This window comes from Asterias rubens, chromosome 6 (assembly GCF_902459465.1).
Source record: "Asterias rubens chromosome 6, eAstRub1.3, whole genome shotgun sequence".
Taxonomy (NCBI): domain Eukaryota; kingdom Metazoa; phylum Echinodermata; class Asteroidea; order Forcipulatida; family Asteriidae; genus Asterias; species Asterias rubens.
This window is the reverse complement of record NC_047067.1, coordinates 4,205,196-4,232,847: the sequence shown is the minus strand read 5'-3', so window position 1 is coordinate 4,232,847 and position 27,652 is coordinate 4,205,196. Positions and strand designations below refer to the sequence as shown.

At 38.3% G+C, this 27,652-nt stretch overlaps 1 protein-coding gene across 1 annotated transcript in view; it reads right to left on the bottom strand.

Annotated features, from left to right (window-relative positions):
* Positions 1-27,285, bottom strand: part of LOC117291582 (BMP-binding endothelial regulator protein-like) — a 40,449-nt gene extending 13,164 nt beyond the window's left edge. The window contains exons 1-8 of the mRNA XM_033773396.1: positions 26,150-27,285; positions 10,246-10,331; positions 5,899-5,998; positions 5,410-5,492; positions 4,897-4,990; positions 2,788-2,870; positions 1,404-1,503; positions 276-382 (exon numbers count right to left, since the gene is read on the bottom strand). Of these exons, the coding sequence (XP_033629287.1) occupies positions 276-382; positions 1,404-1,503; positions 2,788-2,870; positions 4,897-4,990; positions 5,410-5,492; positions 5,899-5,998; positions 10,246-10,331; positions 26,150-26,255 (759 nt within the window). The 5' untranslated portion in view covers positions 26,256-27,285. The remainder of the gene's footprint in view (positions 1-275; positions 383-1,403; positions 1,504-2,787; positions 2,871-4,896; positions 4,991-5,409; positions 5,493-5,898; positions 5,999-10,245; positions 10,332-26,149) is intronic.
* Positions 27,286-27,652: the final 367 nt, after the last annotated feature.

Genomic DNA, 27,652 nt, shown 5'->3' with positions numbered 1-27,652 from the left:
AATAATTATTTTAGAAAAAACACCAATGTTCCACAACTTTGTGTACTCGGATGCCTAAGAACAGTTTTTTTTTATATTGAGTGAAACTTTCCTCTTTCTCAAAAACTATGTTACTACAGAGGGAGCCGTTTCTCATAATGTTTTATACTATCAACAGCTCTTCATTGCTAGTTACCTTAGTTTCAATGCGAACAATTATTTAGAGAATTACCAATAGTGTACCGTGCATTTAATTAAATGAAATAAGAATAGAGATAGATTGTCGCCAAACTTACGAGACAAACACACTTTGTACACTTCTCTGAAAAAACGTTTTGACCATCATCATAAACACTGGAGTCGAAAAGACAGCGGTGACCAAGATCGAACACCTTCCTCGGAGCTGGAAGGAAAATGGACAATTATTTTCATGATAATACTTACTCAACGGTACAGTTACATCCCGCTGCCACTCATGCAGAGATAATACTATCAAGGCAGTGGACACTATGTCAAAGACTAGCCTTCACAGTTGGTTTATCTCAACATTTGCATAAAATAACTAACCTGTGGAAATTTGAGCTCAATCGGACGTCGAAGTTGCGAGATAATAATGAAAGAAAAAAACCCTTGTCACACGAAGTTGTGTACGTTTAGATGGTTGATTTCGAGACCTCAAGTTCTAAATCTGAGGTCTCGAAATCAAATTCGTTGAAAATGACTTCTTTCTCGAAAAACTATGGCACTTCAGAGGGAGCCGTTTCTCACAATGTTTTATACCACCAACCTCTCCCCATTACTGTTCACCAAGAAAGGTTTTATGCTAATAATTATTTTGAATTATTACCAATAGTGTTCACTGCCTTTCAGGCAAAGTATACCAGTTGGTTTTTTAAACCGTACGATTGATTTAATCCTGATTTTTTTTTTTTAAAGGTGGTGTGTTTTTTTGGATAGCTTTCGCCGAAACTCTGAAGCAAATATTTCCATGCAGAGGAATAATCTCAAATAGGAATACACAATCTGAGCAATAACACTTCTCAGATTCAAATTTAAAAACTAATAATCATCTTAACATAACCACATCTTCGAAGTGAACAGTTTCTCAAAATAACATCGAAAGCTGTTGTATGCTTCAAACCAAAAGTTTTTATTGACATCCGTTATACTAAACGTAAACATTCCCTACCAAGTTGTGTGAGAAAATACATGGTAACAACGTTTATAGTTTTTGTAAACGATGCATTCATGTATGTTTGCACTATAACCCGGTCATTAATACATTACCCCAGGATTGGCTCAAGGAACTATCTTCATCAGAAATTAAAAAAATAACTTCAGATGGAACTTTTTCATTATATCCACCACACCAATCCATTAATGACCCTTACGTATCAGGAATGTTACAATATCTCATAACTTACCAACGCATTGAGGACAACACTCGCCAGGTAAAATCTTCTGTTGGTTTTGCGGACATGAAAGAATCGGACATATTAATTTTTGACATGTTGTTCCACCTTTCTGTAAATTGAAAAATAAAAATAAACAAATAGGACACTTAAAAACAGAAACTGTTGGTTTTCTTTATTTTCCCCTCTTCCTTTTTGATGAAAATCCATCCAGGAAATTCCCTTCGCCTTAGGTGAAAGAATTCCAAAGATAGAGTCAAGAATCTGTCAGCAAGACACGCTAACATATGATTAGAGAAGTCGGCTCGGGGTGTCCCCTGGCCGAGCTTTAGTGCGAAATTTCACACAACCAGATTTTAGATTACATAAAATCCAGATGACGGGAGGTGGAGGGAATTGTGGCATCGGTGCCTAGGGGGCTCAATGACATGGTTCACGGCGGTCAATGGTTCGAAAGGCCGGTGCTGTCTGATGAATCCCCCTGATAGACACTCGGGATACACAAACACTAGATGTGGAATAAACTCCGTGCGCTAACTAGAAAACTAGGAAACTGAAAAGGCTGCTGATGGAGTGAAGGGCAGGATGCAGCCTTCAGCCATTTTAGAGTCCCACAATAACACATTTCCCCCATCTGGTTTGTGGTTATTTGTCGGTGGAAATAAATGTGTACACACCATACACCGAGGTCAACAAAGCAGTACACTGCGAGGAACGAAGGGGGGAAATAACGAGCATACAAAGTGCCAGAGTGACCCATTTTTTTTAGAGCGAGTGAAATAAACTGAATGGCTTACTGCTATGAACTTTGATGCAAGCAGGGCATTCAGCTCAAAAAGCTCTTACAGTTTACAGTGAACGGTGCTGTCAAGTAAAAGAACAACTGCGGGGTGGTCATTGCTTTATTATACATATAACAGCCCAACCATGCCCCAAATAAAGTATGGAATGGATTTGTTTGTTTGCAGTTAGTTTCAAAGGGATTGCCATTGAGGTTTCTTACCTACTATCATTGAAATGGAAATTTCAATAAAGCACCAATTTAAATAATTTGAGTATTGGAGTCTTTTAATCAAAGTACATAATGTGGTCATAAGGGGAATGTGCGAGTTTGAAAGGGGCAGGTCAAATTAATCACTGGGGTATTTAAAGTCGCGTAGTTCTGTCAGATTTTAAAGCAGGCCTTATGGACCTTGTTCATGCTGCCTCCATCTTGGTCATGTACCCCCTATCGAACAATAGAAATGAATGCTAATAATCATTTTTCAAATAGGAACCATACTATGTTTTTCTTCCAGCCTCGGTTTGGTAACATTGGTATCAATGGGAGAAATTCAAGATGGCTGCACAATTATAAAGCTCTATTGGCAACAATCAAAGTGGTGTATATGTATACCGTGCATGTGCATTTGATGCAAGCGTCACTGTCAGGAGAAAATGTGGTGCCTTCTGTGTGTAACTTTCCTTCGAAGAAACAACCTTCAGAAAGAAAAGAAGAAATGTTTACTCTTCATGGTTTATCGTACACTTACATAAACCAAGTACAAATATTTAGACAACGAGAGGACACCATCAGTGTGGGTAGAATATGCATTGGTCGTACACATTGTCTATACAACAAGAAAGTAAAATTAAATTGAAAAATTCCTATAGGAAGGAGCATGCTTGAAACAACCTCATGTTAAGCATGGAGTAAAACGTAACCTGAGGTATATTGCAAGTAACAATGAAGGCACTGTATGCTTACATTGGATTACCTCCGCAGAAATGTACACAAAATATACACAAATAAATAACTTCTATGCCTTACTTCTAATTATGCAAAATAAAATGGTTAGATTTATTCTAGCCAAAGACTCCAGGGCCCACATAGGTCAAAAAGAACTTGACATAGAGGGCTTCCTAAACGTTAAAGACAGAGTCTCTCAACTAAAATTAAATCATGTGTATAGAATAACTTGTAATGCCACTCCTGATTATCTTCGTGACAACTTTATTAAGGTCTCTGATTTTCACCAGCACAACACTAGGACCAGTGATCTGAATTTTATAGTCCCAATCTCATTCAGCTCAATTAACAATACTTTTTTTGCTACCGCCATAAGAGAATGGAACAATTTACCTGCTAATATTAAAATGTCTACTAGTCTGCAAATATTTAAAAAACTAGTCAAATGCCACCTTGCCACAAAAGCCACCTCTAAGGAAGCATAGCTTGGGTTCCTTTTTGGTTTCAATTTGTTATATTATTTATCGATTTAATTTAATTTAACTTAATTTTTAATTTAAAATATTTGTTTTTCCTATTCTATTTATTTTTCTTGTGTTCTCTTGCTTTGTTTTTCCTTGAATCATCTTTTTGCCCTTGACTAGGTTCGTCTGTTTTTTGTAAGGACCCCAATGGAAATAAGTCTAAGTTATTGGCTTTTTTGGGCTATCCTTGGATAATTTTCTGCAGTATTTCTATCTTGTTTTTTTGTCTTTTCTCCTGTTGTTAAGTACATGTTTGTATTTTGAGTATGTTCTTGCTGTATTTTTATCCGAATAAATTCAATCAATCAATCAATCATACAATGATCCTTTATGACCTTGTTAAAAAAAGGGTAACATTTTTGTTACGAAACTTAGTTGTGCACCTCAGGCAGACTAGAGAAAAAATAACAACAATCAAAATGCTGTTAGCTGACTTTCAAGCCTTACCCAATGAGCTAGACGCGGCTTTCAATGGTGACAAGGGCCCAATATTAAATCGATCTAGAATGATATACGAGGAATTCTATAACTCCAGGCATTCGGAAACAGGTTGTATGGTAACAATCTAATTTCAAAATGAATGAATTACCGTCCCCGGAAAAGGGGGAAGGGAGGGGGTAAACATGCCCAATTTTAAAAATGTGTCACTCGGCATGTTGTTTCTGTTTGTGTTGGGGTGGTTTTCTTTATGAAGGCGATACCCTTTCATTACATTGTGACTCCGTTTGTCCCCTCCTTTCATAACTACCTGTATCCGCCCCCTTCCGAAGGTCATTTACACATTCCGTGGTAACTTTATTTAATAGGTTTCATTCCAAGGTTAATTGGAGGGGCCTCGCTCTGTTCCTGTGTGCCCCACTAAAGAGGAAGGAAATGGCCCCAACCAGAAGGCAGTTACTAGCTCTGGAGAATACCTCTGACTATTCAATCAAATGCAGTTTATACGTAATCACTATTCAGATCCCCCCCCCCAAAAAAAAAAATAAAATAAATAAAAAAAAATAAAAAATATGTCCGGGTATTTATAATTGAAAGGGCACGAAGCACCAAGGCATTTTCTCTTTGGTAAAGGGCACCTTATTAAGAATTTGTCAATTTAGGGGACCAGTTCAATGAATGACCATGGGTATGGAGGCAACCACATTCGTTGCCTCTGTTTAGTATCAGGCCTTAGTATGAACCAAAGTCAACCAAAAGCCTATTAACTGTTCTTTTTGACATTTGGAAATAACTCCGTGGTGGACTTGCTCACCTGGGCATGTTGGGCAACAATCGCCAGGGATAATAGTGGCGTTCTCACAGCTCGGTGCTACACAATGTGTCCGTGATGCTGTCACTACACCTTCCTATTTAAAAATAGATGCACTGTCAAATAAAATCAATCACGAAATGCCACCTCAAAATATCTCTTAATTCTCTTCTTCCATTATACAGCGAACATCTTTCAACATTATAGCGAATACAAAAATACACCACATTCAAATGACATCTTATGAAAACTGTGTCAATAGTCAATAAATTGGTGTTTACAAAATTCAATGTTAATACTTTAAAGAAAGAGATAATCTTTACAAAAAAACGTGGACATACTTATGACGATATGGGTGTAGGTGGGGTGGGAAGGGGAACTTAATTCAATTGATATGAATCTAATCAAAAGCTTATCATGTTTTCTACCGCTACCTTTTGACGAAACAATAGGCAATAATAATAATAACGCGACAAGAATAAGATTTCAGTGACATAAATGTTCTTGTTCACTTACCCGACATTCAAACTGCTGGCATGGGTCATTGTGCGAAACCCATCGTTGCCCGGTTGTATATGCTTCGCCATTATATCTGCAAACTTGCAACATAAACATTCTGCATTAATACCAACACCAAAAAGGGCCAGATCAATCCCATATAAATAATGGTTACGATTTAGGGTCACTTGAATCTTTCATGTCTTTCTGGTAACGAACTTCAATGTTATGTTTCTGGCACTGCAACACAATTCTGTAACTTAATTCAACTTGAGGATACTTCTGTGGCTTGTTTTTTTTTTTTTTATATCATAATGCTTAGTGTATTTTGATGGTTCAATTATTAAACACAAAAATAACTAAAGTTTTATTTTAATTCGTGGTTGAAAGGCGCCAGATCGTTGCAATAGATTAGGATTGTTGGAGTATTCTTGGCACATAATGGTGTCCGGCTTTGGTCCACCTGTTTACTTACAGAAAGAAGTTTGAGCTCGAGGAAATACTCACTTTTACATTTTTCACAACAACTCTTCCCCAGAGTGGTGAATATAAGGGCACAGTCGTCTAGTTTCGGGCAGGTTTCCCTTTTGCATGATATAACTTCATTCTGAAGAAACAAATCACAATCAAAATATATTCATTACGAACATTTCAACCAGTTCACAATAATGATAGGTGTAACTTGTCATTTACTGACCTGACTGATAGACATGCAATTGCAACATACACATTTGAGGGGGAAAGTGAAAAGAAGTGAACAATAAATATCCTTACAAAAGGACACCAAACTGAAAGTATTTTTAGTTTTCTTGGAGGGAGTGCTTTAAACTTGAGAGGAACATAAACCAGGCCTAATACCATTAAAGCCATTGGACACCTTCGGTACAGAAACAAATGTAAAAGTTCACAGATTTACAAATAATTTACAGGGTTTACAGAAGGTAATGGTGAAAGACTTCTCTTAAAATATTGTTTCATGAAATGCTTTACTTTTTGAGAAAACATTAAAACAAAATCAATTCTCGACGTCGAGAATTAAAGATTTATTTTAAACACATGACAATGACACGGCGAAACGTGCGGAAACAGGGGTGGGTTTTCCCGTTATTTTCTCCAGACTCCGTTGACCGATTGAGCTTAAATTTTCACAGGTTTGTTGTTTTATATATAAGTTGTGATACACGAAGTGTGGGCCTTGGACAATACTGTTTACCGAAAGTGTCCAATGGCCTATAATTAAAAATGAAATGTTTGTCAATGTATAAGCGTATTTCGCCCGGAAGCCCTCTGCATCCCTTCGGTGGATATGTGCTTTATAAATGTTGTTATTATTAGTATGATAAATACTTCAAAGGGACCTTCAGTTTATGGTGATGTACCTTAGGGATATAACAAATTTAAAACCTTCGTACAAGGTGTTGAAACAATAATGCATCTTGACTGTGTGTTGTTGGTCTCGAGACCACCATGAACGACCGTGTGTAAAATACCCCAAAATACAAAATGATGTCCGAAGAAATTAAGGCGCGAAAACTGCCAAGCGTAGTTTATGAAAAAGTGCAATCATTGACTTGCACTTAATCCTATGGTAAAGCAAACACAGTCAGATCATCTGATACTTGGAATAGCTGGGGTGGGTGGAGCTGATGATAAGATTACTTTCTAATTAAAATATAGAGACTCCAGACTGCAGTCACGCCACTGTGACCAGCCAGTACGTCGCATCCCGTTCAAAAAACAGAAGAGGGGGAAAAAAAACAGTTTAATACAGTACTTTAATTTTTTTTTCTCTCCAGAATCTAAGTCTCTGTTTATCATCAATTCAAAGATTTACAAGACAAGACAGGTATTATCACAATACAAGAATTTTATCAGACTAAGCCGATTATCCTGTAGTGGCACCCAGAATCCCCCCTCTCAAGACAGACATCTTTTTAAGAAAGAGCCAATAATTACTGCCCCAAGACGTGCACGGAAGTACCGGGATTTACAAACCCGAGACACGACTTTATAAAGTTTGCCAAAGCTTGAAGGGGATTAAGTTGAATGCCACGACAAAAGGCATGTGGAATCAGATAAAGGGAAAAACCTGATGTGGTTTTACAAGAAGGCAAAACAAATCGCGGGTGGGCCATAACCATTTGGCCAAAGTGACGCCCTTTTTTTTGCTGTCCTTTAATCTTCAACTGAATCCGTACAGGAGTGGTCTATTGTAGGACTGCATACGTCAATGCATTCAAAGATATGTAATCGGTAAGAAATTAAAATGCCAGTGCTTGCTGCTCTTTTCAGATTTCATAAGTTATCTCTTTCTCAATAAAAACTACGTTACTTCAACGGGAGCCGTTTTCACAATATTTACAGTAAAAATTGTTGTATTTAACATTTTCACTTTTTTTTTTTTTTTTTTTTTTTTAATACCAACAGCTCTCCATGGCTCGTTTCCAAGTCAGTTTTTTGCTTACAATTATTTTGAGAAATTACCAACAGTGTTCAGTGTCTCTAACAGGACTAGCCCAACTGATAAATAAATAATTGAACAAATAAATAATATTGTTTTATAAAATGCCAGTTATTACATTCACCACTGATGACTATAAGGTCGAAACCATATTTTGGGAAAACGGATTGTTATTTATTAAAGTGAGGGAAAATCTTAAAATAGATGGAATGCTTGTGGGGGTGAATGATGACAGCATGTCTGTCCACATACAAAAGCCTAAGGACGGCCTTGTGGTCTGCACTCACTTCCCATTAACAAATTGAAGTTCAGCTGACACTAAGAACTGCACTTTTCTTGATGATTGTGGAGCTATCTTTATGATTAGCGAAGTAAAGAAATAGGTCAAGACGCAAGCACTTATCGTACCAAATTAAAGAACATACGAAATCAAAATACACGGTGATATAGACAGAAGTTAAACCCCTGGTTTATTTTAGTGATATGGGTTAATCTGGTAATAGCAACTATAAACTGTCAGTGTAATGATATGATTTTTTAACAACTCTCTCAGAATTATTTTAGCGTTTATTTAAAGGCACTAAACACTATTGGTAATTACTCAAAATAACTATTAGCATAAAACCTTTCTTGGTGACCAGTAATGGGGAGAGGTTGATGGTATAAAACATTGTGAGAAACGACTCCCTCTGAAGTGAAGTAGTTTTCGAGAAAGAAATAATTTTCCACGAATTTGATTTCGAGACCTCAGATTTAGAACTTGAGGTCTCGAAATCAACCATCTAAACGCACACAACTTCGTGTGACATGGGTGTTTTTTCTGTCATTATCATCTCGTAACTTCGATGACCGATTGAGCTCAAATTTTCACAGGTTAGTTATTTCTTGCATATATTGAGATACACCAACTGTGAAGGCTAGTCTTTGACAATTACCAATAGTGTCCACTGCCTTTAACGGCACTAAACACTGCTTGGAAATAACTGAAAATAATTGTTAGCATAAACAATTACTTGTTAACGAGCATTTGAGAGCTGTTGATAGTATTAACCAATGTGAGAAACAACTCCCTCTGGAGTAACGTAGTTTTTGAGAAAGAGGCACTCAAATGTTAAAATACGTCAAGCCTGAAGCCCTTTATTAGTCATCTGAAATCACACAAACTTGTGCACAAGGGTGTTTTTCTTTCATTCTTCTCTTGCACCTACGTTGACCAATTGAGTCAAAATGTTCACAGATTTGTTATTCTATGCGTATGTTGGGAAACAACAAGTGATAATACTAGTCTTTGACAAGTTACCAAAGGTGTCCATTGCCTGAAAAGCGTTGAAACATTTTAGAGTAGATTCAGTCCGTTCCTTGATTATTCTTCGACGGTCATGTAATTGACTATGCAATGCATACAGGGTCAAGTACCCCTTGAGATGCAGGGGGCCCTTAGGCGGGTCTTGTATCAACTATTCCTTCTACTATTCTAGGGGTTGACGCCTTGGGTTATCAGGCTGCTTAATTCCCCAATGTTTGACAATGGAATTTTAGTCCAGGAGCAAAGAATTTGAAAAATGCAGTCATCCGTGTTTCATTTTTGCCCGAGTAATTTTTTGTTTTGTTTTATTTGCTTTTTATGGATATTACTTCTGGCTGGTTTCACTGTAAATGTATTAAGTTAACTACTGTAAATTTTCAATTTCATTTTTATATTAAATGTCAACTAATGGTTTTATCGTCAGTTAAGCGTCTGTGTGAAACAATGTTTTAATCTTAAAGAAAGGTTCCTTGCTCTTTTGCACAGACAAAACAAGGCATACAGCTCTATAAACTGTTTGTCACCACCGGCTAAAATCAATGTGCAAGAATGTGTCTACTGTAGCCTAGCCACTGAAATAATACCGGGGAACACTGGACGCCTATTTGGAATTTCAAAGACCAGTATTTTCACTTGGTGTATCCAAACTTATGCATAAAATAACAATCCTGTGAAAACTTGGAACCAAATTGATCATCGAAGTTGAATGAAAGAAAAGACACCCTTGATGCATTCATTTTGTGTGCTTTCAGATGCCTAAAAGGGCTTCAGGCCTGAAGTCCTTTTTTATTATTATTTTGAGTGAAAAAATACATCTTTCTCAAAAACTACGTTACATGAGAGGGAGCAATTTTTCATAACGTTGTATACTATTAATAAGTCTCCGTTGGTCGTTTACCAATTGAAGTAAGTTTTTATGCCAAACAATTACTTTTGGTGTCCAGTTTCTGTAAGGTATAGGCCTATATGTATAGTTGTAGAACATATCAAATTAATAGGCTGTCAATGTTTAAAATAGAGAGAAAAAGAGAGGAAAATAAAAACATTTAACACCAATCATAAAACATTCAGTTGACCATGACCTTACCTTGCATATACACTGAATACATGGATTTCCTAGCAAAATTGGCAAATCTACGACTTCCCCTTCCTTATCACAGTTAGCCCTGTTCCCTGTAGAGGAAATAACAGATAAATGGAGACCAGAATTAAACGATCACGCAAAAAAAAAAATCAATTGATACCAAATGTGTGATCAAATAAACTATATTGGGGTTTGGGTATCTGACAAGCGATTATGTCGTACAATTTGCTTCAAATTTGGGGTACAAGCTATTACTTCCGGTTTGTCTTGGATAAGCCATGGTATAGCTGTCCTAAAGAGAACACGTTGTTCTCATCACAAGGACAAAACAACATAATCGGCTTTTCCTACATCATAATTCAAACCTTATAGGAGCAAAATTAGCACCAGTAGCGATGTCATGTTAAGGGTAGATCTTATTTCATCATTCTGGCAATAATACATTTTCACTGACTTCAGTTTAAAGGTAAAGTAGGGCTTTACGTTTGGTTACAATTAATGACAATACAATTTTGGATTAGACGACTATTCGATAGTTTAAAGCATTTTGAGAATTATTTAAACTCTAAGAAATGTCGTCATAAATCCAAATTTGAATATGAGAAGCGTTTCTGCAGTAACGCTTCTCAAATTGTGTATTCGTACAAGGGATACTTCCTGTGTGGATATTCGCTCCTGATCTTTGGTGATATCCCAAAAACGTCACAACATTTTGAAATGAAATGCTCACATTATATAGTGAGGTGAATGCTACATCTACAATTATAAACGATCAATCGGTTCCACCACAAACCAAAATGACCGTTGTCTTCATAGCAGTACCTTCAATAACACATGATTATGGCAAAACAATTGAAAAATAGTGGCAATACAAAATCTACAGATGAGATTTATGCCATCTTGTTTAAACTCAAATTATGCAACTGTAACTTAACCAGAAAAGAGGGAATTACAAAATTCCACTGGAGTGTGTACATTTAAAAACAAAGTTATAACGATACCAATTAGGATATAAAAAAGAGGAATTTAGCTGGCCCGAGGAAAAGTTGCATGCATGAAAATTAAAGTATACTGGAGCATGCTAAAGGGGTAGGTTGCAGACAGCTCCTTTTACATGTAGTTTTACAAAGAAATATTAACTCTGAAGTCTCCCTTGGTTATCTATGGTTATTACATGCATTGCCAGGGGAAAATAGAGAGACTCGAGAGGTGGTACAGCGTGAAGATGGTCAAGGCTGCCTATCTTATCCTTTAAACAAATAATCTAGTCTGATTGTATTAATACCAAACACTAACAACTTCCTGCTCCAATTTCAAAGTGTTGCAATAAATATCTAGTCTGAAAAATATCTACTAGTCTGAACAAATATCTTTAGTCCGATTGCATTAGTAACAAGCAAACAACTTCCTGGTCCAATTTCAAGGTGTTGCGATAAACATGATCTAGTCTGAAAAGAAAAATGTAGTCTGATTTTGTGATTGTATTAGAAAAAAAAACTACTCCAACTTTTGAAAGCTGTGAACAATATCTAGTCTGAAAAAAAATATAGGTCTAAAGTTTGATTGTATTAATAAAAAACAAACAACTTCCGTCTCCAATTTCCAAGAGTTGCAAAAAGCGTCGCTAGCGTTTTAAAATTACATTTATATGTTTCCACTGGCTGGTGACATACGCTTTCCAAGGTTGAATTAAGCATTTAGCCTATATTTGTCTCCTTCTATAAAGGCATTGGACACCTTTGGTATTGTCATACAATAACACATCTGTGAACATTTTCACTCAATTTGTCAACGAAGTTGCAAGAGAATAATATAAGAAAAACACCCTTGAAAAAATGTTTGCATTCAGATGCCTAAGAAGTGCTGCAGGCCCAGTGTATTTGAATTGAGTTGCAAAATGCATCTTTCTCAAAAACTGCGTTACTTCAGAGGAAGCCGTTTCTCATTACGTTTTAGATACTATCACCAGCTCTTCATTGCTCGTAAAACCAAGTCAGATTTTATGCTTACAATTATGTTGAGTTATCACAAACTGTTTCCAGTGCCTTTAATGATGTACTTCTCCCGATTCATAAGAAGCTGTACCCTGGGAAATACCTTTGACGCACGCACCCCAAACCTTGTACTTTTTCCATCGACATGATTTGTCCAATGACACGATAAAGCATTGATAGACACGGGTAATTACAAGCAAATGGCCTAAATAAAAAACCACAGAACTCGCCGACATCATTTTCAAGATCTGGTTTCGCCTGGCGGAGTGTTCAATGATCCGTGGTAAACACAGTAATGCATTATGAATAGATGTAGGTATTATGGACTGACTTGGTTATTAATGAAGCCACCACACAAGGCATACACAAATACAGCACTCCACGTTGAGGTAGGCATATTATGGCTCTTTCTACCCTCCCCTTCCCCCTGAAACAACACCCCTCCCCTAAAACCACGTTCCATTTTCCAAGGAACATAGACATCAATAACTCACAACAAAATAACAGGCCACTGCACTGTGGCTTCTGACTATACGGTGAGTCACTGTTAGTTGTGATGTTTCACCGTTTTACTCTATGCTCTAACTTTTCGGTCATCAATCTTGCGGTAAAGATCTATCATTTTTCGAACATCTTTGTATTTATGACAGCTACCTTCAACAGGTGCCGTGACCCGATATTTTCTGTATATGCCCAGGGCCATGAAAACCGACCATTGTACTTCGTTGTCTCCTCATCCAAATCGAGGCACACAGTGCAATTATCGTATTTCTATTTACGATTTATTGTTGGAGAATGTAGAATACAATAATCTTGATTTTTTTTTTCCGTGGGAAAAAAAGTGAGGATCAAGTTCAAAATGCGAACGTTGCAGAGAAGTGAACATTAAGGAACTTTAAGGCTATTTTAAATGTACAGTTTGACTTATAGTGGCGACTGCTCACTCAGTAACGGAGATGGGCCTACAAAATGCACGGGTCGCTGTACCCGTACACTAAAGGAATGCAAATTAGCGCTCATTAATTATACCATTCCCTCGTGATTATAACCAACTCAAAAGCCACTTCGTCCTCCGGGGGAAATGGCACTAGAATTTGCACGGCACGTTCAAGGGTTCAGAGTGAGTTGTAACAGTCCTCTAAGAACAGAATTGAATATATAATGACTCAATTATACAGAGATAATTTTGCTCTCTTCGCTAACTTACAGACTGGATCTATACCTATGGGTCCAATGCTATAGCTCTATGAACTAAACCATAGAGAAAGGACAGAGACACAACAGCTCCATTCCAGACGATTCCCGTGACAGTCATTACGTCTTTATACACAGTGAATGTCATTCAAAGAAGACGTGAAATTGTTGTACATAAATCTGAAATTCCCATAAATTAAATTTTATGAAGAAAAACCGTTCTGCTAACAAAAAGACGATGAGCATTTTGTGGTTTACGTTCAAATTATCCGTTTAAATGTCTGAACCAATTGTTCGTTAATAGGTTGAAGATGAAGTCAAATAAATCTTCAAAAAGTAAAACAATTGATAAATATTGTTCTGTAAGCGCACTGATTGAAAGAGACAAAGTGCATTGAGTTATTCCAGTTTTTCCCAGAGAGAATGCTTAGCAAAAAACAGGTCTGGCTAAATACTAACACAAAAGTAAATACATAAACCAATACACATAGTATAGCAGCTTAACCCTTGTGGTAAATCTGCAGCTGGTTAAACAGTTTTCAGCTGATTGTATTGTGATGCCATTATATTTTAAATATTCACCCTTGATGAATATCAATTAGCAACAATATAACTCAGGGTGCAGGGACATTTCCTCTCGACAACCAGTTCTGATCAGTCATCCGTAGTTAACCATTTCTCTAATAATATCCATCTCAATTCGGATAGAATGATACAAAGCACAACGGGACTATTACAAAGGGTCGGCATCCCTCAATGAATATTTCACTTAAATGAAGAAATTCAACAACCGTAAAATTTCATTTTAGTTCCGCATGGAATATATGCAGGGCGCACTTGCGGTTAAAAGCAGAAGAGCTTTGGGGCAGCTGATGACAAAATATGTACATCATTGAAATGAAAACAACTGTCGACAACAAACGTAGTTCGCCAAAGGCCATTAGAGAAGAAGGGGGGGGGGGTGGGGATGTATGCAACTGTTAATACCGGCCACCAATCTTACCAAGGACCTTCTTAATTTGAGCTTATCGGGAGGGTAGGGCTTAAACAAATCGGGGTCTGTAGGTGGTGGGGACTGGAAGAGTTCGTAAGAAGATGACGGATAACTACTGATAGATAACTGCTGATGTTCTCTTCACTTCGCAGGTTGGATGTAGTTGGAGGTCCTTTCTCTGTGGTTGGAGGAATGTTACCAAATCAAAGTGCAAGTCCTTAAACAGAATGTGGATGAGAATTTACACAGTTGATTTTGCTGTCCTCTGACCCATGATTAGATATCCGATTTCAGAATAGCCCTATTTTGTATCCAACTGGATTGCTACATGCCTTTTTGAAATACGTTTTGTTCAGTGGTGGGTTTGTTTGTTTTAATGCCATGTGTTTTTTTGTTTGTTTTTTTTCTTCAAAGTTTTCATCGCCTGTGTTTTTTGGGCGCTTCATAGCTTTATGGAATATGTAATTTGTTTTACTTCCTGTTTTTGCTTCGGCCTGCAATACGGTGTGAAGAAACCAATAATAATTTCAGGAAAGACCAGCAGTGTTTTTAATTTAAGGAATGATTCCACTCCCGAAGATTTTAGATGAACTTTCTTGTTTTATCTTCTGAAGCATGTTTTCGTTATGATTGAATTCAATAAGATGGGTTTATTTAACTCAAAGTCAACCAGAGAGCTCTGTTTAAATCCAGGCGCCCTTACCCCTAACACCCCTAAACCGTTGAAACCCATGTATTAAACCAATTAGGCATACTGGCACGCATACAGTCAACGCTCTCAGCCAACGCACGGATTTTGACCCCACCGCATTTTGACACGCAAGTTTTTTTTTTCTGGTGTTAAATCATAAATTATTTCCTTAATGAAATATGACGAACCACCTGATAAAAAGGACTTACCATTGGCTTAACACGTGTCCCCAAGGGAGTGAAATGATATACGACATCCACTGGAATGCGTGTTTATTTGTCTAACGAGACATGAATGTGCAAAATGCGTACAAGTATTTATTTATTATTCATAAATCACTGTATATAAAAATGGATTATTTGTTGCGAATGAAAATAAAGCCGGCAATTGAACTAAATTTGTTGGCTTGATTGATGGCCGGAATGCAATACTATTGACACCTCGTAACTGAAATCATTTTTGATTTGATCAGTGAAGATCGCTAGATGAACTTCTTGACGCCTGTAGAGGATACTGGCTGATAATCTTACCTCGTCTCCTTAAAACCCAAGTTTATTGACACTGACTAGTCTTCAATTGGCGGCGGATGTACGAGTCGGTAAAGGAGACAAGTGTATTTATGTTATCATAATGAAAGCAGTGGTTTTTTAAAATGTATTTATTTATTTATTAGGGGAGGGTGTGATGTAAAAATTGTTAGAGTGATCTTGCTTGCTCACCCTGCCCTCTCACCACCCCGTTGTCTACAGAATGGAATGTTATATTTTTAACTCCATGTCTCAAGTATTCACGCCAATAATTTTCAGATATCGGTTTAACAAAAACGCACTAATTTTTAGCCTTTTGTATTTGTGTTGTGTTTTCATTTCCTTCGGGATACCTCAGGCAAATACATTGTCAGCATCTAAAAAATAGGTCCTTTACCAACTAATTATTTCAGTAAATTAATCCTTATCAAAATATATATTTTTTTTGTAAAACAAAAATGAGCAACCGGGCTATGTAAAGATGTGTTATACTTTCATTGAGATTTCAGTATTCAGTATCAACCACAGGAATTATGCTTCGTTTTTGAAAGGCCAGTGAACCAATGCATCTTCTCATTTGGGGAATTTCAAAATGTCTACTGGGCATTTATGGACACATAGGCAATGACCAGGGGCGGAGGCAATCGCCTTCGTTGCCCCATAAAGTATCAGGCCTGTAAGCATAGAATGAGATGCACTTTTTCTAGAATGCAAGACCGATGCGTTCAGCTCCAATTACACCTCGACACTTTTCGCTCATTGTGAAGTCAAACCATGGTCAAACTAAGTATAAGGTGAATACCACAACGTGTGAAACACGTCATAAGGCTCGTCTGACAACAATAATACAGACACAAGAACTTTTCTTCGGCACCAAAATATGATTTACGAACCCCGACGAACTTGATCAGTATCGCCTCAGACGTTTGGAGACCGTTGTGGCCGCCAAAAACGCAACCGATCCGTGAAGAAATCGACAGGGAAAACCTACGAGGTGCTCATTAGTAAGATGAACCCTATGGGTGTCGTACTGCCCCAACAAGAAGGCTGGCTATACATGAATATACCACCATGTCACTTGAGTAATAATCAGGCAAGAAGCTCACAGGTTGTTCATGTAAAGCTAATCAAAGCTGAATGTAACAACCTAGTTTGCACCCCCTGTCATGAAAATGGCGTACCCAGAGGCAAATGACGGACATTGCAGACGCCACGACCACAATTCGAATTCACCTACCACCCCGGGATGCCGTCCAAAAACGCTGGGTTTCAGTTTTGTGGAAGGTTGGTCTTTTTACAAGTTAATGTGTGGTTTTAACTCAGGCCAGGTGTTGCTACAATTACATGTTTATAAGTCCGTGTAAACAGAAGGTCGTCAATCGCAACACCCAGAATAAAGAGATTACTCTGAAGAACTGTTCCTTTCTCTAAATAGACTTCACTCCGTGGTTCCTTCACAGTACCTCCTTTATGGTCAACCAACCAACCCAACGGCAAGGACCCTTTTCAAATACACAGGGAGGAAGGACATTCTTCCTTCATCGTATACATCACGTACAGTGATTTACTTGCAAGATGGAAATGGGATGTATTAATGCAACATGTCAAAATTATACGAAATCGATCACAGGGGTAGATTGATCATCACCAGACGATATTTTTTCAAAATTGATAATGATCCTGTCCATGTGTGTGACGTATTTCCGGTACTTTACTATACTACACTTCCGGGTCAAGTTGAGCTGACGATGACCCACAGAGCTGCAGAAGAAACTGAAAAGTGTACTGGATCGTAATAAACGGGTCTATTTTATTGCTCCATGGCTGGATTCAGTCCAGCTGTTTTCGGAAGTTGAGAAAGAACACTCAACCAAAGTGAAGAAGGGGGGGGGGGGTCAAGAATAAATTATTATTGATGTGCCATATAAAACCAACGTTCCGTTTGCCCTCAGTTGACCTTTATCTGTGTCTGGCCGCTGTTGGAAGGTAAATACCCGGATTTGCCAACTGAAACGAATTTGCCTGGACGTTAAGCAGGGGCATGGGCCGGAAACACTTCATCTGCAAGAGGGTCATTCCAACTTGGGTCAATTGGGTGCAAGGATACATGAAGTGCAACTGATAAGTGGATAACTCTTACAGTTTACCATATACCGCACATACTCAGAAAGTATGTACGAACAAACGCAGCTTTTATGAAAACAGTTTTGAACGAAATGAGTTGTTATTATGTCGTGGTGTGCGTGTCAGAGATAATTGTTTAATCGTGGCTGTCGTGCCTTCAAAAGACACCACATAAAATGGTGTTAATGAACAACGTGGTTTTCCTTTACGAGTCAACTTCTTGACATCAAACGTATTCATGAATGGGCCCATCAAGGCAATGTTAAAACGTTCATTGTTTACTTCTTTGCTAGGTGACGGACACACAAGGAAGATACCTTGGTATATCCCATACGGTGACACTGAAGGCATCAGTTAGCAGTTACCAATTTCAACAATGGTTTCAACGACCGCGGTTATAATTATATACCACAACCGAATATAAACATAGAAACTTAGAAAGTGCCCGAGGACGACAGTAAACACATGTTGCATGCGTCACAACATTTGAGTTCAATCAAATTGAGAAACATTGACAACAAAAACCCAGTGTGCACTTTCCTTTCTCCGTGCACTAATTACGTAAAAAGATTGGACCATCGACTTGCCCTAGTGGAGCGACCATATGTACGATGACCTCAGCAGTTGACCCCCACACATCTTGCATGTATTTCTTTTTGACTGAGTGTTTTATTTCCCCAACAACAGATCTCATTCTACATGATTAGGTCAAGGAATGTCAGTTCCAATTGTCGTTCGCCGTTTGATTTTGACACATTGCCGGTGGATACAACCGATAAAACACTGTCAAGATTTAAGACTACAGTTTGCCCATTGCTTTCTTATAATATTGGATGGTTTACATGCCTGTATATTTCTTCTGGAACATTTCAAGGGCACCAAGGCAATGACCAGGGGGCATGGAGGCAATGAGGACTTTCCCGGATCCCTTTTGTTAATGTCCTCGGTTATCAATAGTAGACATGCCCCCATATTCGTGTAGACGTTTTTTCATCATAAGGTGCCCTTTACCATCGGAAAAATGTATGTGTGCCCTTAGCTCAGTTCGAATTATCTTAACTAAAGTTACTCACGTCCGACTAGTTTATTTTTTATTTAGAAGCCTACTTATTTCTGATTAGCGATGGTTTCAGTGCTGATGGTGCTGGCAATCTTTGAGCTTACACAGCTCATTTCAAGCAAACGCTCCGGGGCGTTTAATACGTTTGCACATGAGATGGTATCGCACTGGTGTTGGTATACGCCTCTCTTAATACTTATGCATGACGTCATAATTCTTACCCAAAGCGAGGCTACGGGCGCACTTCCCCCATCACTTGCAGTGGCTGCGCCCATCGCCTCGTTTTGAGTTAGCATTGTGACGTACCTCATGCATAAGTATTAAGAGAGGCGTATAGGGCCTAATAGGCAACCGACATGTACAAGTTACACCATTTGCTTTTATAGTGTAATGGAATGTTCTTTAAGAGATATTCCATAAGTTCCCAGATCTCCAAGAAAAAAAAATAGAAAAAAATAGAGACATCAGAATAATCATAGAAGTAATATCAGAAATAATGATATTATTTAAAATATTATACAGAGAATAAGATAATACTTTGTTTAGTTCCATAAAACTTTCTCTTTGCATACACTCAGTATGCATGCATATTTTCGTCAAAACATCAGCACGAATTCCCCATCATGAACTAATGCCTTTTATCTATGAAAGCATTAGAAATAACATCGGTGGGCGGATGCCTTTTACGTATAGTCTCCCAATGGTCTACCACTTGCTGGCCAGTCGTGCATCTCAACCCCACCCACAATTTAAACAATGTTTTAATTTTATAAAACTGCATTCCTGAATCCTGACTCCCATTGAGTCCATGTTATTGGTTCATTAAGCAAACAGTTTATTTCAGATGCATCAATCGCATTCTCCTATATTAAGGAAACCTTGGGAAATGGGCGTCAGTTACATGTTGTTTTAAAGGATAGGAAAATCTAACTCTGAGGTAACAAGTTTGGTGTGTCTTTGCAAAGTCAAAGTCTCCTTCAAACTCCTCGTTTAATTTCATGTATTATCTGTTCATTGTTTTTTTTTTTCCTTTTTCAAAAGAGTCACCAAAATAATACTTTAATGTCACGCAAGAACGGTTGGGAAGCTCCACATGTCTACAAAAAGAGAAACACTGAGACCCAAACTCAGACATACAGTTTTATAACACGTTGAGGCCCTATATAGTTGATATTATACAAAACATGGTTTGAGGGTGACCAAAGGCTTGTAAAGGCACTGTACGCGTTTGGTAATTGTCAAAGACCAGTGTTCTCACTTGTTGTATATGCCTGTGCAAATTTGGGCTCAATTGTTCATCGAAGTTGCGAGAAAATGATGAAAGAAAAACACCCTTGCTTGGATATTTTTGTGCTTTCGGATAGGAGTAAAAGACTTCTAGCTAGAAGTTTTTTTTTTTTATTTTAGTGAGAAATTACCTCTTTTTCAAAAACTACAATACTTCATAGGGAGTCGTTTCTCACAATGTTTTATACTATCAACAGCTCTCCAATGCTCATTGTCAAGTCAGTTTTTAAGTTAATATTTGTTTTGAGTAAATTATTATCAAACGTGTACCTTCCCTTTAATAAATGCATGTAGTTTGTTGTATTGCCTCTAATTTTGAGAGTGGTTCCCAAACGCAGGCCCTAGGCCCTATACCTCCCATTACACTAACCCATTGATGGGTTTGTGGTATGTACAGGAACGTTACAGATTTGGTAAGAAACAAAATCGTGAAGATCACAGATTAACATAAAACTTACACGGTCTAATGATGATGATAGTAGAAAAGATCCCTTGAAATAACATCTCTGCTGTCTGAAATGTCATATTTTGATGAGAAATGAGTAATCAAATTTTGCGTTTGGAGTTTATCGCTATACTATAAGTGAGCGTTTTATTCATTTTTGCTTTGGCATCAATGCAATGCAAAATTTGTAATCGGTTTTCACTAGTCTCTCGTGACCAAGATGGCCGATCGATTACTGGTGGATTACACATAAAGTGCTTACACTGCCAGCAACTTTTTTTGCTAGCAAAACCAATTATGTAGTGTTCCTGTAACATAATCTTTTAAGTAATGTTTATTTTGAGGGAAGTATTACAAATCTAACTGTGACAACTTTTTTTTTCTGATGAGAACCTTCTTTCCGTTATGCAATTATAAATTTTAAACTCTGACTCCAATAACAAAAAAATATTTCATTTACTAATTAAACAGTTAATAACTAAAAGAGGCAGTGGGTTATAATAGCCATGTAGCAAGGATATTGCCTAACGAACTAATTAAAGAAACCCAAACCTCATACTGCTATATTAGCAAAAACTTACTCCTACAGATCATGATAAATACCGATAGCTAAAAAACTTGAGGACCGTCGGCAAACATCAACTGCGTCTCCACGGCGCCACTAAAATCTTGTTATTAAGAAGCAAGGACACTAGGCTAAGTCCGTTCACACTTCTCTCGCTTCCTCTCGCGACTAAAAAGAAAGATGTCTTCATTCTATAAAACTTGACAGAAAAAAGGTTTCTTTGGGAATGATTTAAAAATAGTAGGACCTGGGACATACTCATGAAAGCAGTCAAGTGTTCCACTTCCGCACTACAGGGGGGACAAACACGCCGATCGCATAATTTGTAAAAAACGTCAACAGTCTGAGAGAAGTTCAGAGTAATTATCACAGAATGGTCATTTCCGTTGCTTTTTCTCTTTTTATAAATGAGTAGTAGTACATTATAATTGTGATATCATGTACAACGTTAATGTTTATCTGGGTAAGTATGTAGTGAGGCACTGGGTTTACATGATAAGATTAAATATAGACGATTATATGTACACCCAAGATGACATATTCTGTTGGATTTTATAGAGATCCCCAGGCGCCAAGACATCAAGGCGACGTATATGTCTTAGTTTGTTAGTGTAGACTATACACAAGTTGTAATAAACTGATATATGCCTCTAGTCCTACTATACATTCCAGAGTCAATACCCTCAGTTCACAGCGGAATGGTTATTTATAAAATATTGTATGCTAGTTTTTTTTTAACGTGACCCTGTAGGGTAGGGGGTAAACGAGAGAGAATTTTGTTATTTATTTAAAACCTGTTCGAGCACGATTGAAACACAGCACGTTATTGATGAGGCCATGGAGCTATAAGGATGAGACAGTCTTCAAGATCCCAATCCACGATACGTTCATCATTCATGGATGGTTCACCAGCTTTCTCCAGAAGACGATCAGAGCATACTGATAGAAACGTCGAGTTGAAACCAACGTTTCGTTTCAGAACCACCCCAACTCATTTTAGAGTTCATCATTACGTTCAGACTATGTTACTGCAAACCTTCCCATATCGTATTTCTACCATGCAAAGTTTCAAATCCTCATTAGCATTTTTTTTTTAAGGCAGCATTCTTCCATACACCAATGAACAAGGATCTATACAGACTGTTGATTGTTTGTATTGTTAGTCCTGAAGGTGTGACTTTCAGATAAAGTTTTCAAGATAAATGAGATCACAATCCACGATACGTTCATTAATGGATGGTTCGTCAGTATCCTAAATGCATAAGTATAGCTCACTATGTATGAAGGAGCTATACACCTCGTTAATTGTTTTTATTGTTACTCCAAAAGGTGTGGCTTTCACAGGTTGCAATATGCAGTCACTAAACCGGATAGCAGTCAATGGACTCAACACATTCATTATAGGAAATGATGATCACACCTGGACATAGGGCTAATTAGCTGCTAGATTAAGGGCGATCGTCAAACAATGCTTATCAGAAGGTGCTAAGTGAAAACCAACAAAACGTTGCTGTGTGCGTCAGGTGATAAGTTGCTATCTGTTTGCTCACTAGTCAAGACTTTGATAATTTAGGTCTATAACTTACCAAACTCTGGTTGGTATTGAATAGTAGTAGGCCTCCAGTGGTAGCAAGCAGCTTGTTATATACTACATGAATCCTGAAAAGACTTGCTTACAACTATCAGTCACTGTGCTGCAAACACTAACCACATGTCTTTTGTACGAAATCACTGAATGGAAGTAGGGTTGGCTGAGAAATAACTGGGGTGGACTACCCTGCCTTAATAACTTCTTATTGCACAGCCAGGCATTCTATTAAGAGATTTCAATGAATAGTTTGGAGGCTTTCATAAACAACATGTTTCTCTACCTGTACTGAACTGACAATAGTTCAATTATCAAATCTACACAGAATACTACAAAGGGTAGATTTGGGAAGAAATAAAAGAACTCGAGGAACAACTTAAAAGGAACACGTTGCCTTGGATCTGTCGAGTTGGTCAACGAAAAGTGTTTGCAACCGTTTGTTATAAAATGCATTTATGGTTAGAAAGATGTTTTAAAAGTAAAATACGATTATCCAAACAAACATGCCTCGAATATGCGTGGTTTTCCTTTTACTTTGTGAACAAACACGGTCGGCCATTTGAGTAAAAAACTTGACTCCACAAAATTGCGTGCCGTGCAAAGAAAACCATGCAATTCCGAGACGTAAACATTTGTGCGGATCGTTTATATTCTGCTTTTGAAACTTCTTTATAACCATATGCATTTTAAAACAAACGGTGTCTATAAGGCTTTTCAAGGACCAACTCGACCTATCCTAGTCTTTCTCTATGATCAAAGGCAACGTGTCCCTTTGAAGAAACAGTGTTCTTTTTGCCTCTTTTCTTCTCTCGCGAGAAAGTCGACAAGAGTTAATAAAATGGGAAATGCTGCATGCTCCTCGGGTCAGTGTGTAATTCACGAACTTGTACACAAACCAATCTTAAAAACAATGGCAACAACAAACGTTGGTTTTATAAAAGCCCACTTTCGATAAAGGCTGTAGTATAAAGCATTTTGAGAAACAATTTACTTAAAGTAATTTAATTTAAAGTAATCTGGCCAGGTAAAAATACGTAAGTTTTGATGGCCTGATGGCAACGGAGGCAACTGCCTCCATACCACCTGGTCATTGCCCCTTATTAAACAAACTACACTAGCAATTTACAATTTCCTCATAGGGTGCCCTTTACCAATTATGGTGCCCTTGCCCTTTCAAAAACGAAGCATACAGGCCTGCACCTGCAGACCTACCAATGAAAATGAAATAAATGCATATCCCTGTTCATAAAAATGAACGAGTGGATTGTCAAACAATTTTCCAGAGTATTATTGTCTGGTAACCATCACCCTTCATCGCGATACGTGCACAGTGCAGCAGTAAGGGGGGGGGGCACCCCTCTAACTTAGCCCCTGGCTATAGTTTTGAAGAGAAAAAAATGAGAGCAGACAATGTCTTCATTCTAAAGTTGCCAAATATTTGATCTGATTGTTCTTTCATACTCCAATGCAGAGAAGTGGATTGGCCGTTGCCCGCTGTTGAAGTGGCCAGCTACTTGTGCATACAAATAATGCGAGATTTCGTGTTGTGCTCAAACAGAGATTTTTGACCTTTCTGTTTGCACTGCTTTCCACGAACAACCCCGTCTTTTGATGGGGACTACGCGCTAACGGATGGGCTGTCATTCAATAATGAGGCCGGGGACCCCAAACACAAATTATGCACCGTTTTTTTAAGCTGCACATTGAAAGAGGGCAATCTTGTCTGTAGACAGTACCGATAATGCAACTTTTTTTCTTCTGAATTGCCATCCTAAAATATTTGCCAGATTTATTTTTTTTAAATTCCCTTTGTTTTAATCGATTTAGACAAATTGAAAAAAATCCTCAATTAAAAGCACAATGACAGCGGCAATTTACATGTATAGAAAAAATTACTACAAGTACATACATTGACAAGTATCGTGTCATTAATTTGTCATCTATTTTATATTCATCTTGCTATTACTACTGAAAAAGTACACACAGATGCAATCAAATAAGCCCTTCGTGAGCAATTGTAATATCAGAGATGCGACTTTTATTATATGCGTGTAGGCCTACCCTTAAGCCTGCATGAATTCTGATAGTTGAATGGTGTTTCTGATAGTTTGTTACAATTTGTTATAACTGTGCTCGGTTGCGTTTCACCCGACAGCAACATTCTTCAAAAGTAACAACGAGGTGGAAAGTTTGAACCAATGGTAACTGTAAACAAACAAATTACTGGTTCCAAACTAATCATATAACTCCTATACACAGTTCATGCATTACGGTTATATTCAGTCGCTTTCGATGTGTGCAGTGAATTATATAGAAAACGTATTCGCTCTCCCTATACCGGTAGCCTGTCGGTTCTTATACAAATTTATTGCCCTCAATAAAAACGTCCAATTGGAAACGCATTAACGAGGGACAGCAAAATGGGTCATAGGAGTAACACACCAAACACTGGGACCCCAGACTTCTTGGCTTCTTCGTCGGGCCTGTCATAAACCCAGTCCCCAAATCAGGCTGTAATTGATGGGTAGTAGCCACGGAGCGCGGCGTCAAGGCGCTGCAGTTACGACGCGTCCACAATGGGATGATGATTAGAGTTGATAACTGTCACCAAACTCTGAAGTATTGACTCGTCACACACGGTGCATAGACCGCCAATCTACCACTACAGCTACCTGTACCCACGCTGTATGATGGGGTTTGATACAGGTTTTATTTTATTATTGCAGAACGGGTTTTTATGGATCGTCGGTGCAGTGATAAACGTTATTTTGTTTTATCAGTCATTCATTTTTGATGACGCAGATTATGAATGTAAACTTGTAAGAGTGGCACTAGACCAGGTTAGACTCCGAAACCTGCACGTGTGTTGTACATCCCGATTGTGCAGTATATATCACTCACCAGAACCAGTACCAGAAGGCTGCCGAGTGTGTGTACTTCCATGTTATACTGCTGAAGTATTTCGCTAACTATAGGGGAACCCTTCATGGAGGAACTTTGCCAAATAGCAACAAAATAGTACTGGTCATGATATAACTACTACGTTACAGTCCCGCTGCTGTTTCCAGACTCTGAATTGACTCTCCAGACGCTAAATTAAAAGCATGGGGTTATTAGAAGTTCCATTATTATGACAAAATAAGTTACCTGCGTGTTAGTCTCACCATTGAGAATGACACTAATTACATTTTAAAATGACTGGGTAACTAATTCTCGGCAATTCTAAGTACATTCGGCAAGTGCAAAACGAAAAACCAAACAGCTATTGATTTCAGCGGCAGCAAAAACAATAGTACCCCCTGTAAGATATTAATATCAAGGGTCGAAGCCTAGGGATAAAAAGACCAGACACTTTGAAAATGCATAATTCGTATCTATTGGTTCTGCTTTCGTGGTTAGTCTGGTCTGAACATAGACAGGGGAGCCCCTGGTACTTACCGATTAGCTGTCCATAGGTCCGGTTTACTGTCCACCACATAAACAGAGTCAGCCTTAACAGAGAAGCAAGTTCACGTCTGTTCCATCTTATTTGTTTCCTTCCCATGATGATGTATTTTTTTTTCTCTCGTAACTTGTGGATGTGTTATCACTAACGTTCATATAACACCGCCATCCGACGAAACAGACTAGTTGCAGATAAGGTAGCGGCAAACCAATGTCACACTGACACTATATGACAGTAAATGCAGCAGCGTGGTAAACACCCGATACTTGTCTAACAACAATATGAATTGAGTTTGTCGTGCAATAAAATTGGGTTTGGTCGGGTCTTTTCAGGTGGAGTAGATCTGTAAGTGTCTTCACTGTGATATAGTGTATAGAATGAGGTGTCGAGGAAAACGCCTTCATAGACAACCCAGAGGCACGGTAAATATGAATGCGTCTACGGTGGGCTTCGATGAGACTCCACCGGGGCTTCAACGCACGACCGTGTGGCGTCAGTCAACCAAAGGAGGTCGCCGGTGTGTCAAGGTACCGTAGAAAAGCACAAACCTCTACCGGCAGTTAATGGGGCGACAGAAGCACTATCTCTGTCATTCAGCCTTTTCAAAAATCGAACAAGTATTATTTATAAGTTCACTGTGCCCAGATCAAAACTGCGATGTAGCTACCTGTGACTTCCCCTGTAGCCTCCACGGAGCCTAACAATAGCAGAGCGAGTAGCCAGGAATCATCACACAACACAGAGAATGTCTAGTCTCACGGTCCGCTAGGGGCTTACTGTATTACGAATCCGTGAGCTCTTGATGGTCCCTTTACTCATCAGCTGTTGAAAGATCGTCCAGATCTACCTCCGCCGTAACTGAAGACACTTTGTTATTTTGATGAGCATTGAAGGAATCACAGTGTTATATATACATTTATTCTCTACACATGTATCGTATAAGTCCAGATGCATTGATTTTCACAGGCCGAGTGTATATTGCTAGCGTCCGGCCCCAAGTGTCCGCTCATGACCTCCGGTGAATCCACGATAGAGGAAGGAGTGTACAAATGTAGTTACTTTACTCATAGAGCTAGATGGTTAACTTCAATGCCCAGATGACAGAAACGCACCGGCAGTGCTAGTTGCAGTACCCCCGCTATAGTGTTGTTTGAACACACGCGTGTGTTACTGTATTCACGTGTACAAAAACCGCGCAGTACGATTTTACACATCACGTTTTGTACACAATTACTCCCGAACAAACACCGTGCACCAACCACTACACGCTGAGTGGTAGTATTGTTTAGGGGGGGGGGGGGGGGGTCGTCACCGCACACGTGATGTACGAGGTTGTTCGTGACCGCCTCTTGTTCAACCCTTTTTCTTTGATTGATTGACAAATCCAGACAGCTACAACTTCACGATAAGACCACAATTTGCAGTCTGTATTCCCTCTCGTGCTTATTTAAGGCAGTGCCACTATTGGTAATTACTCAACATAATTATTAACATAA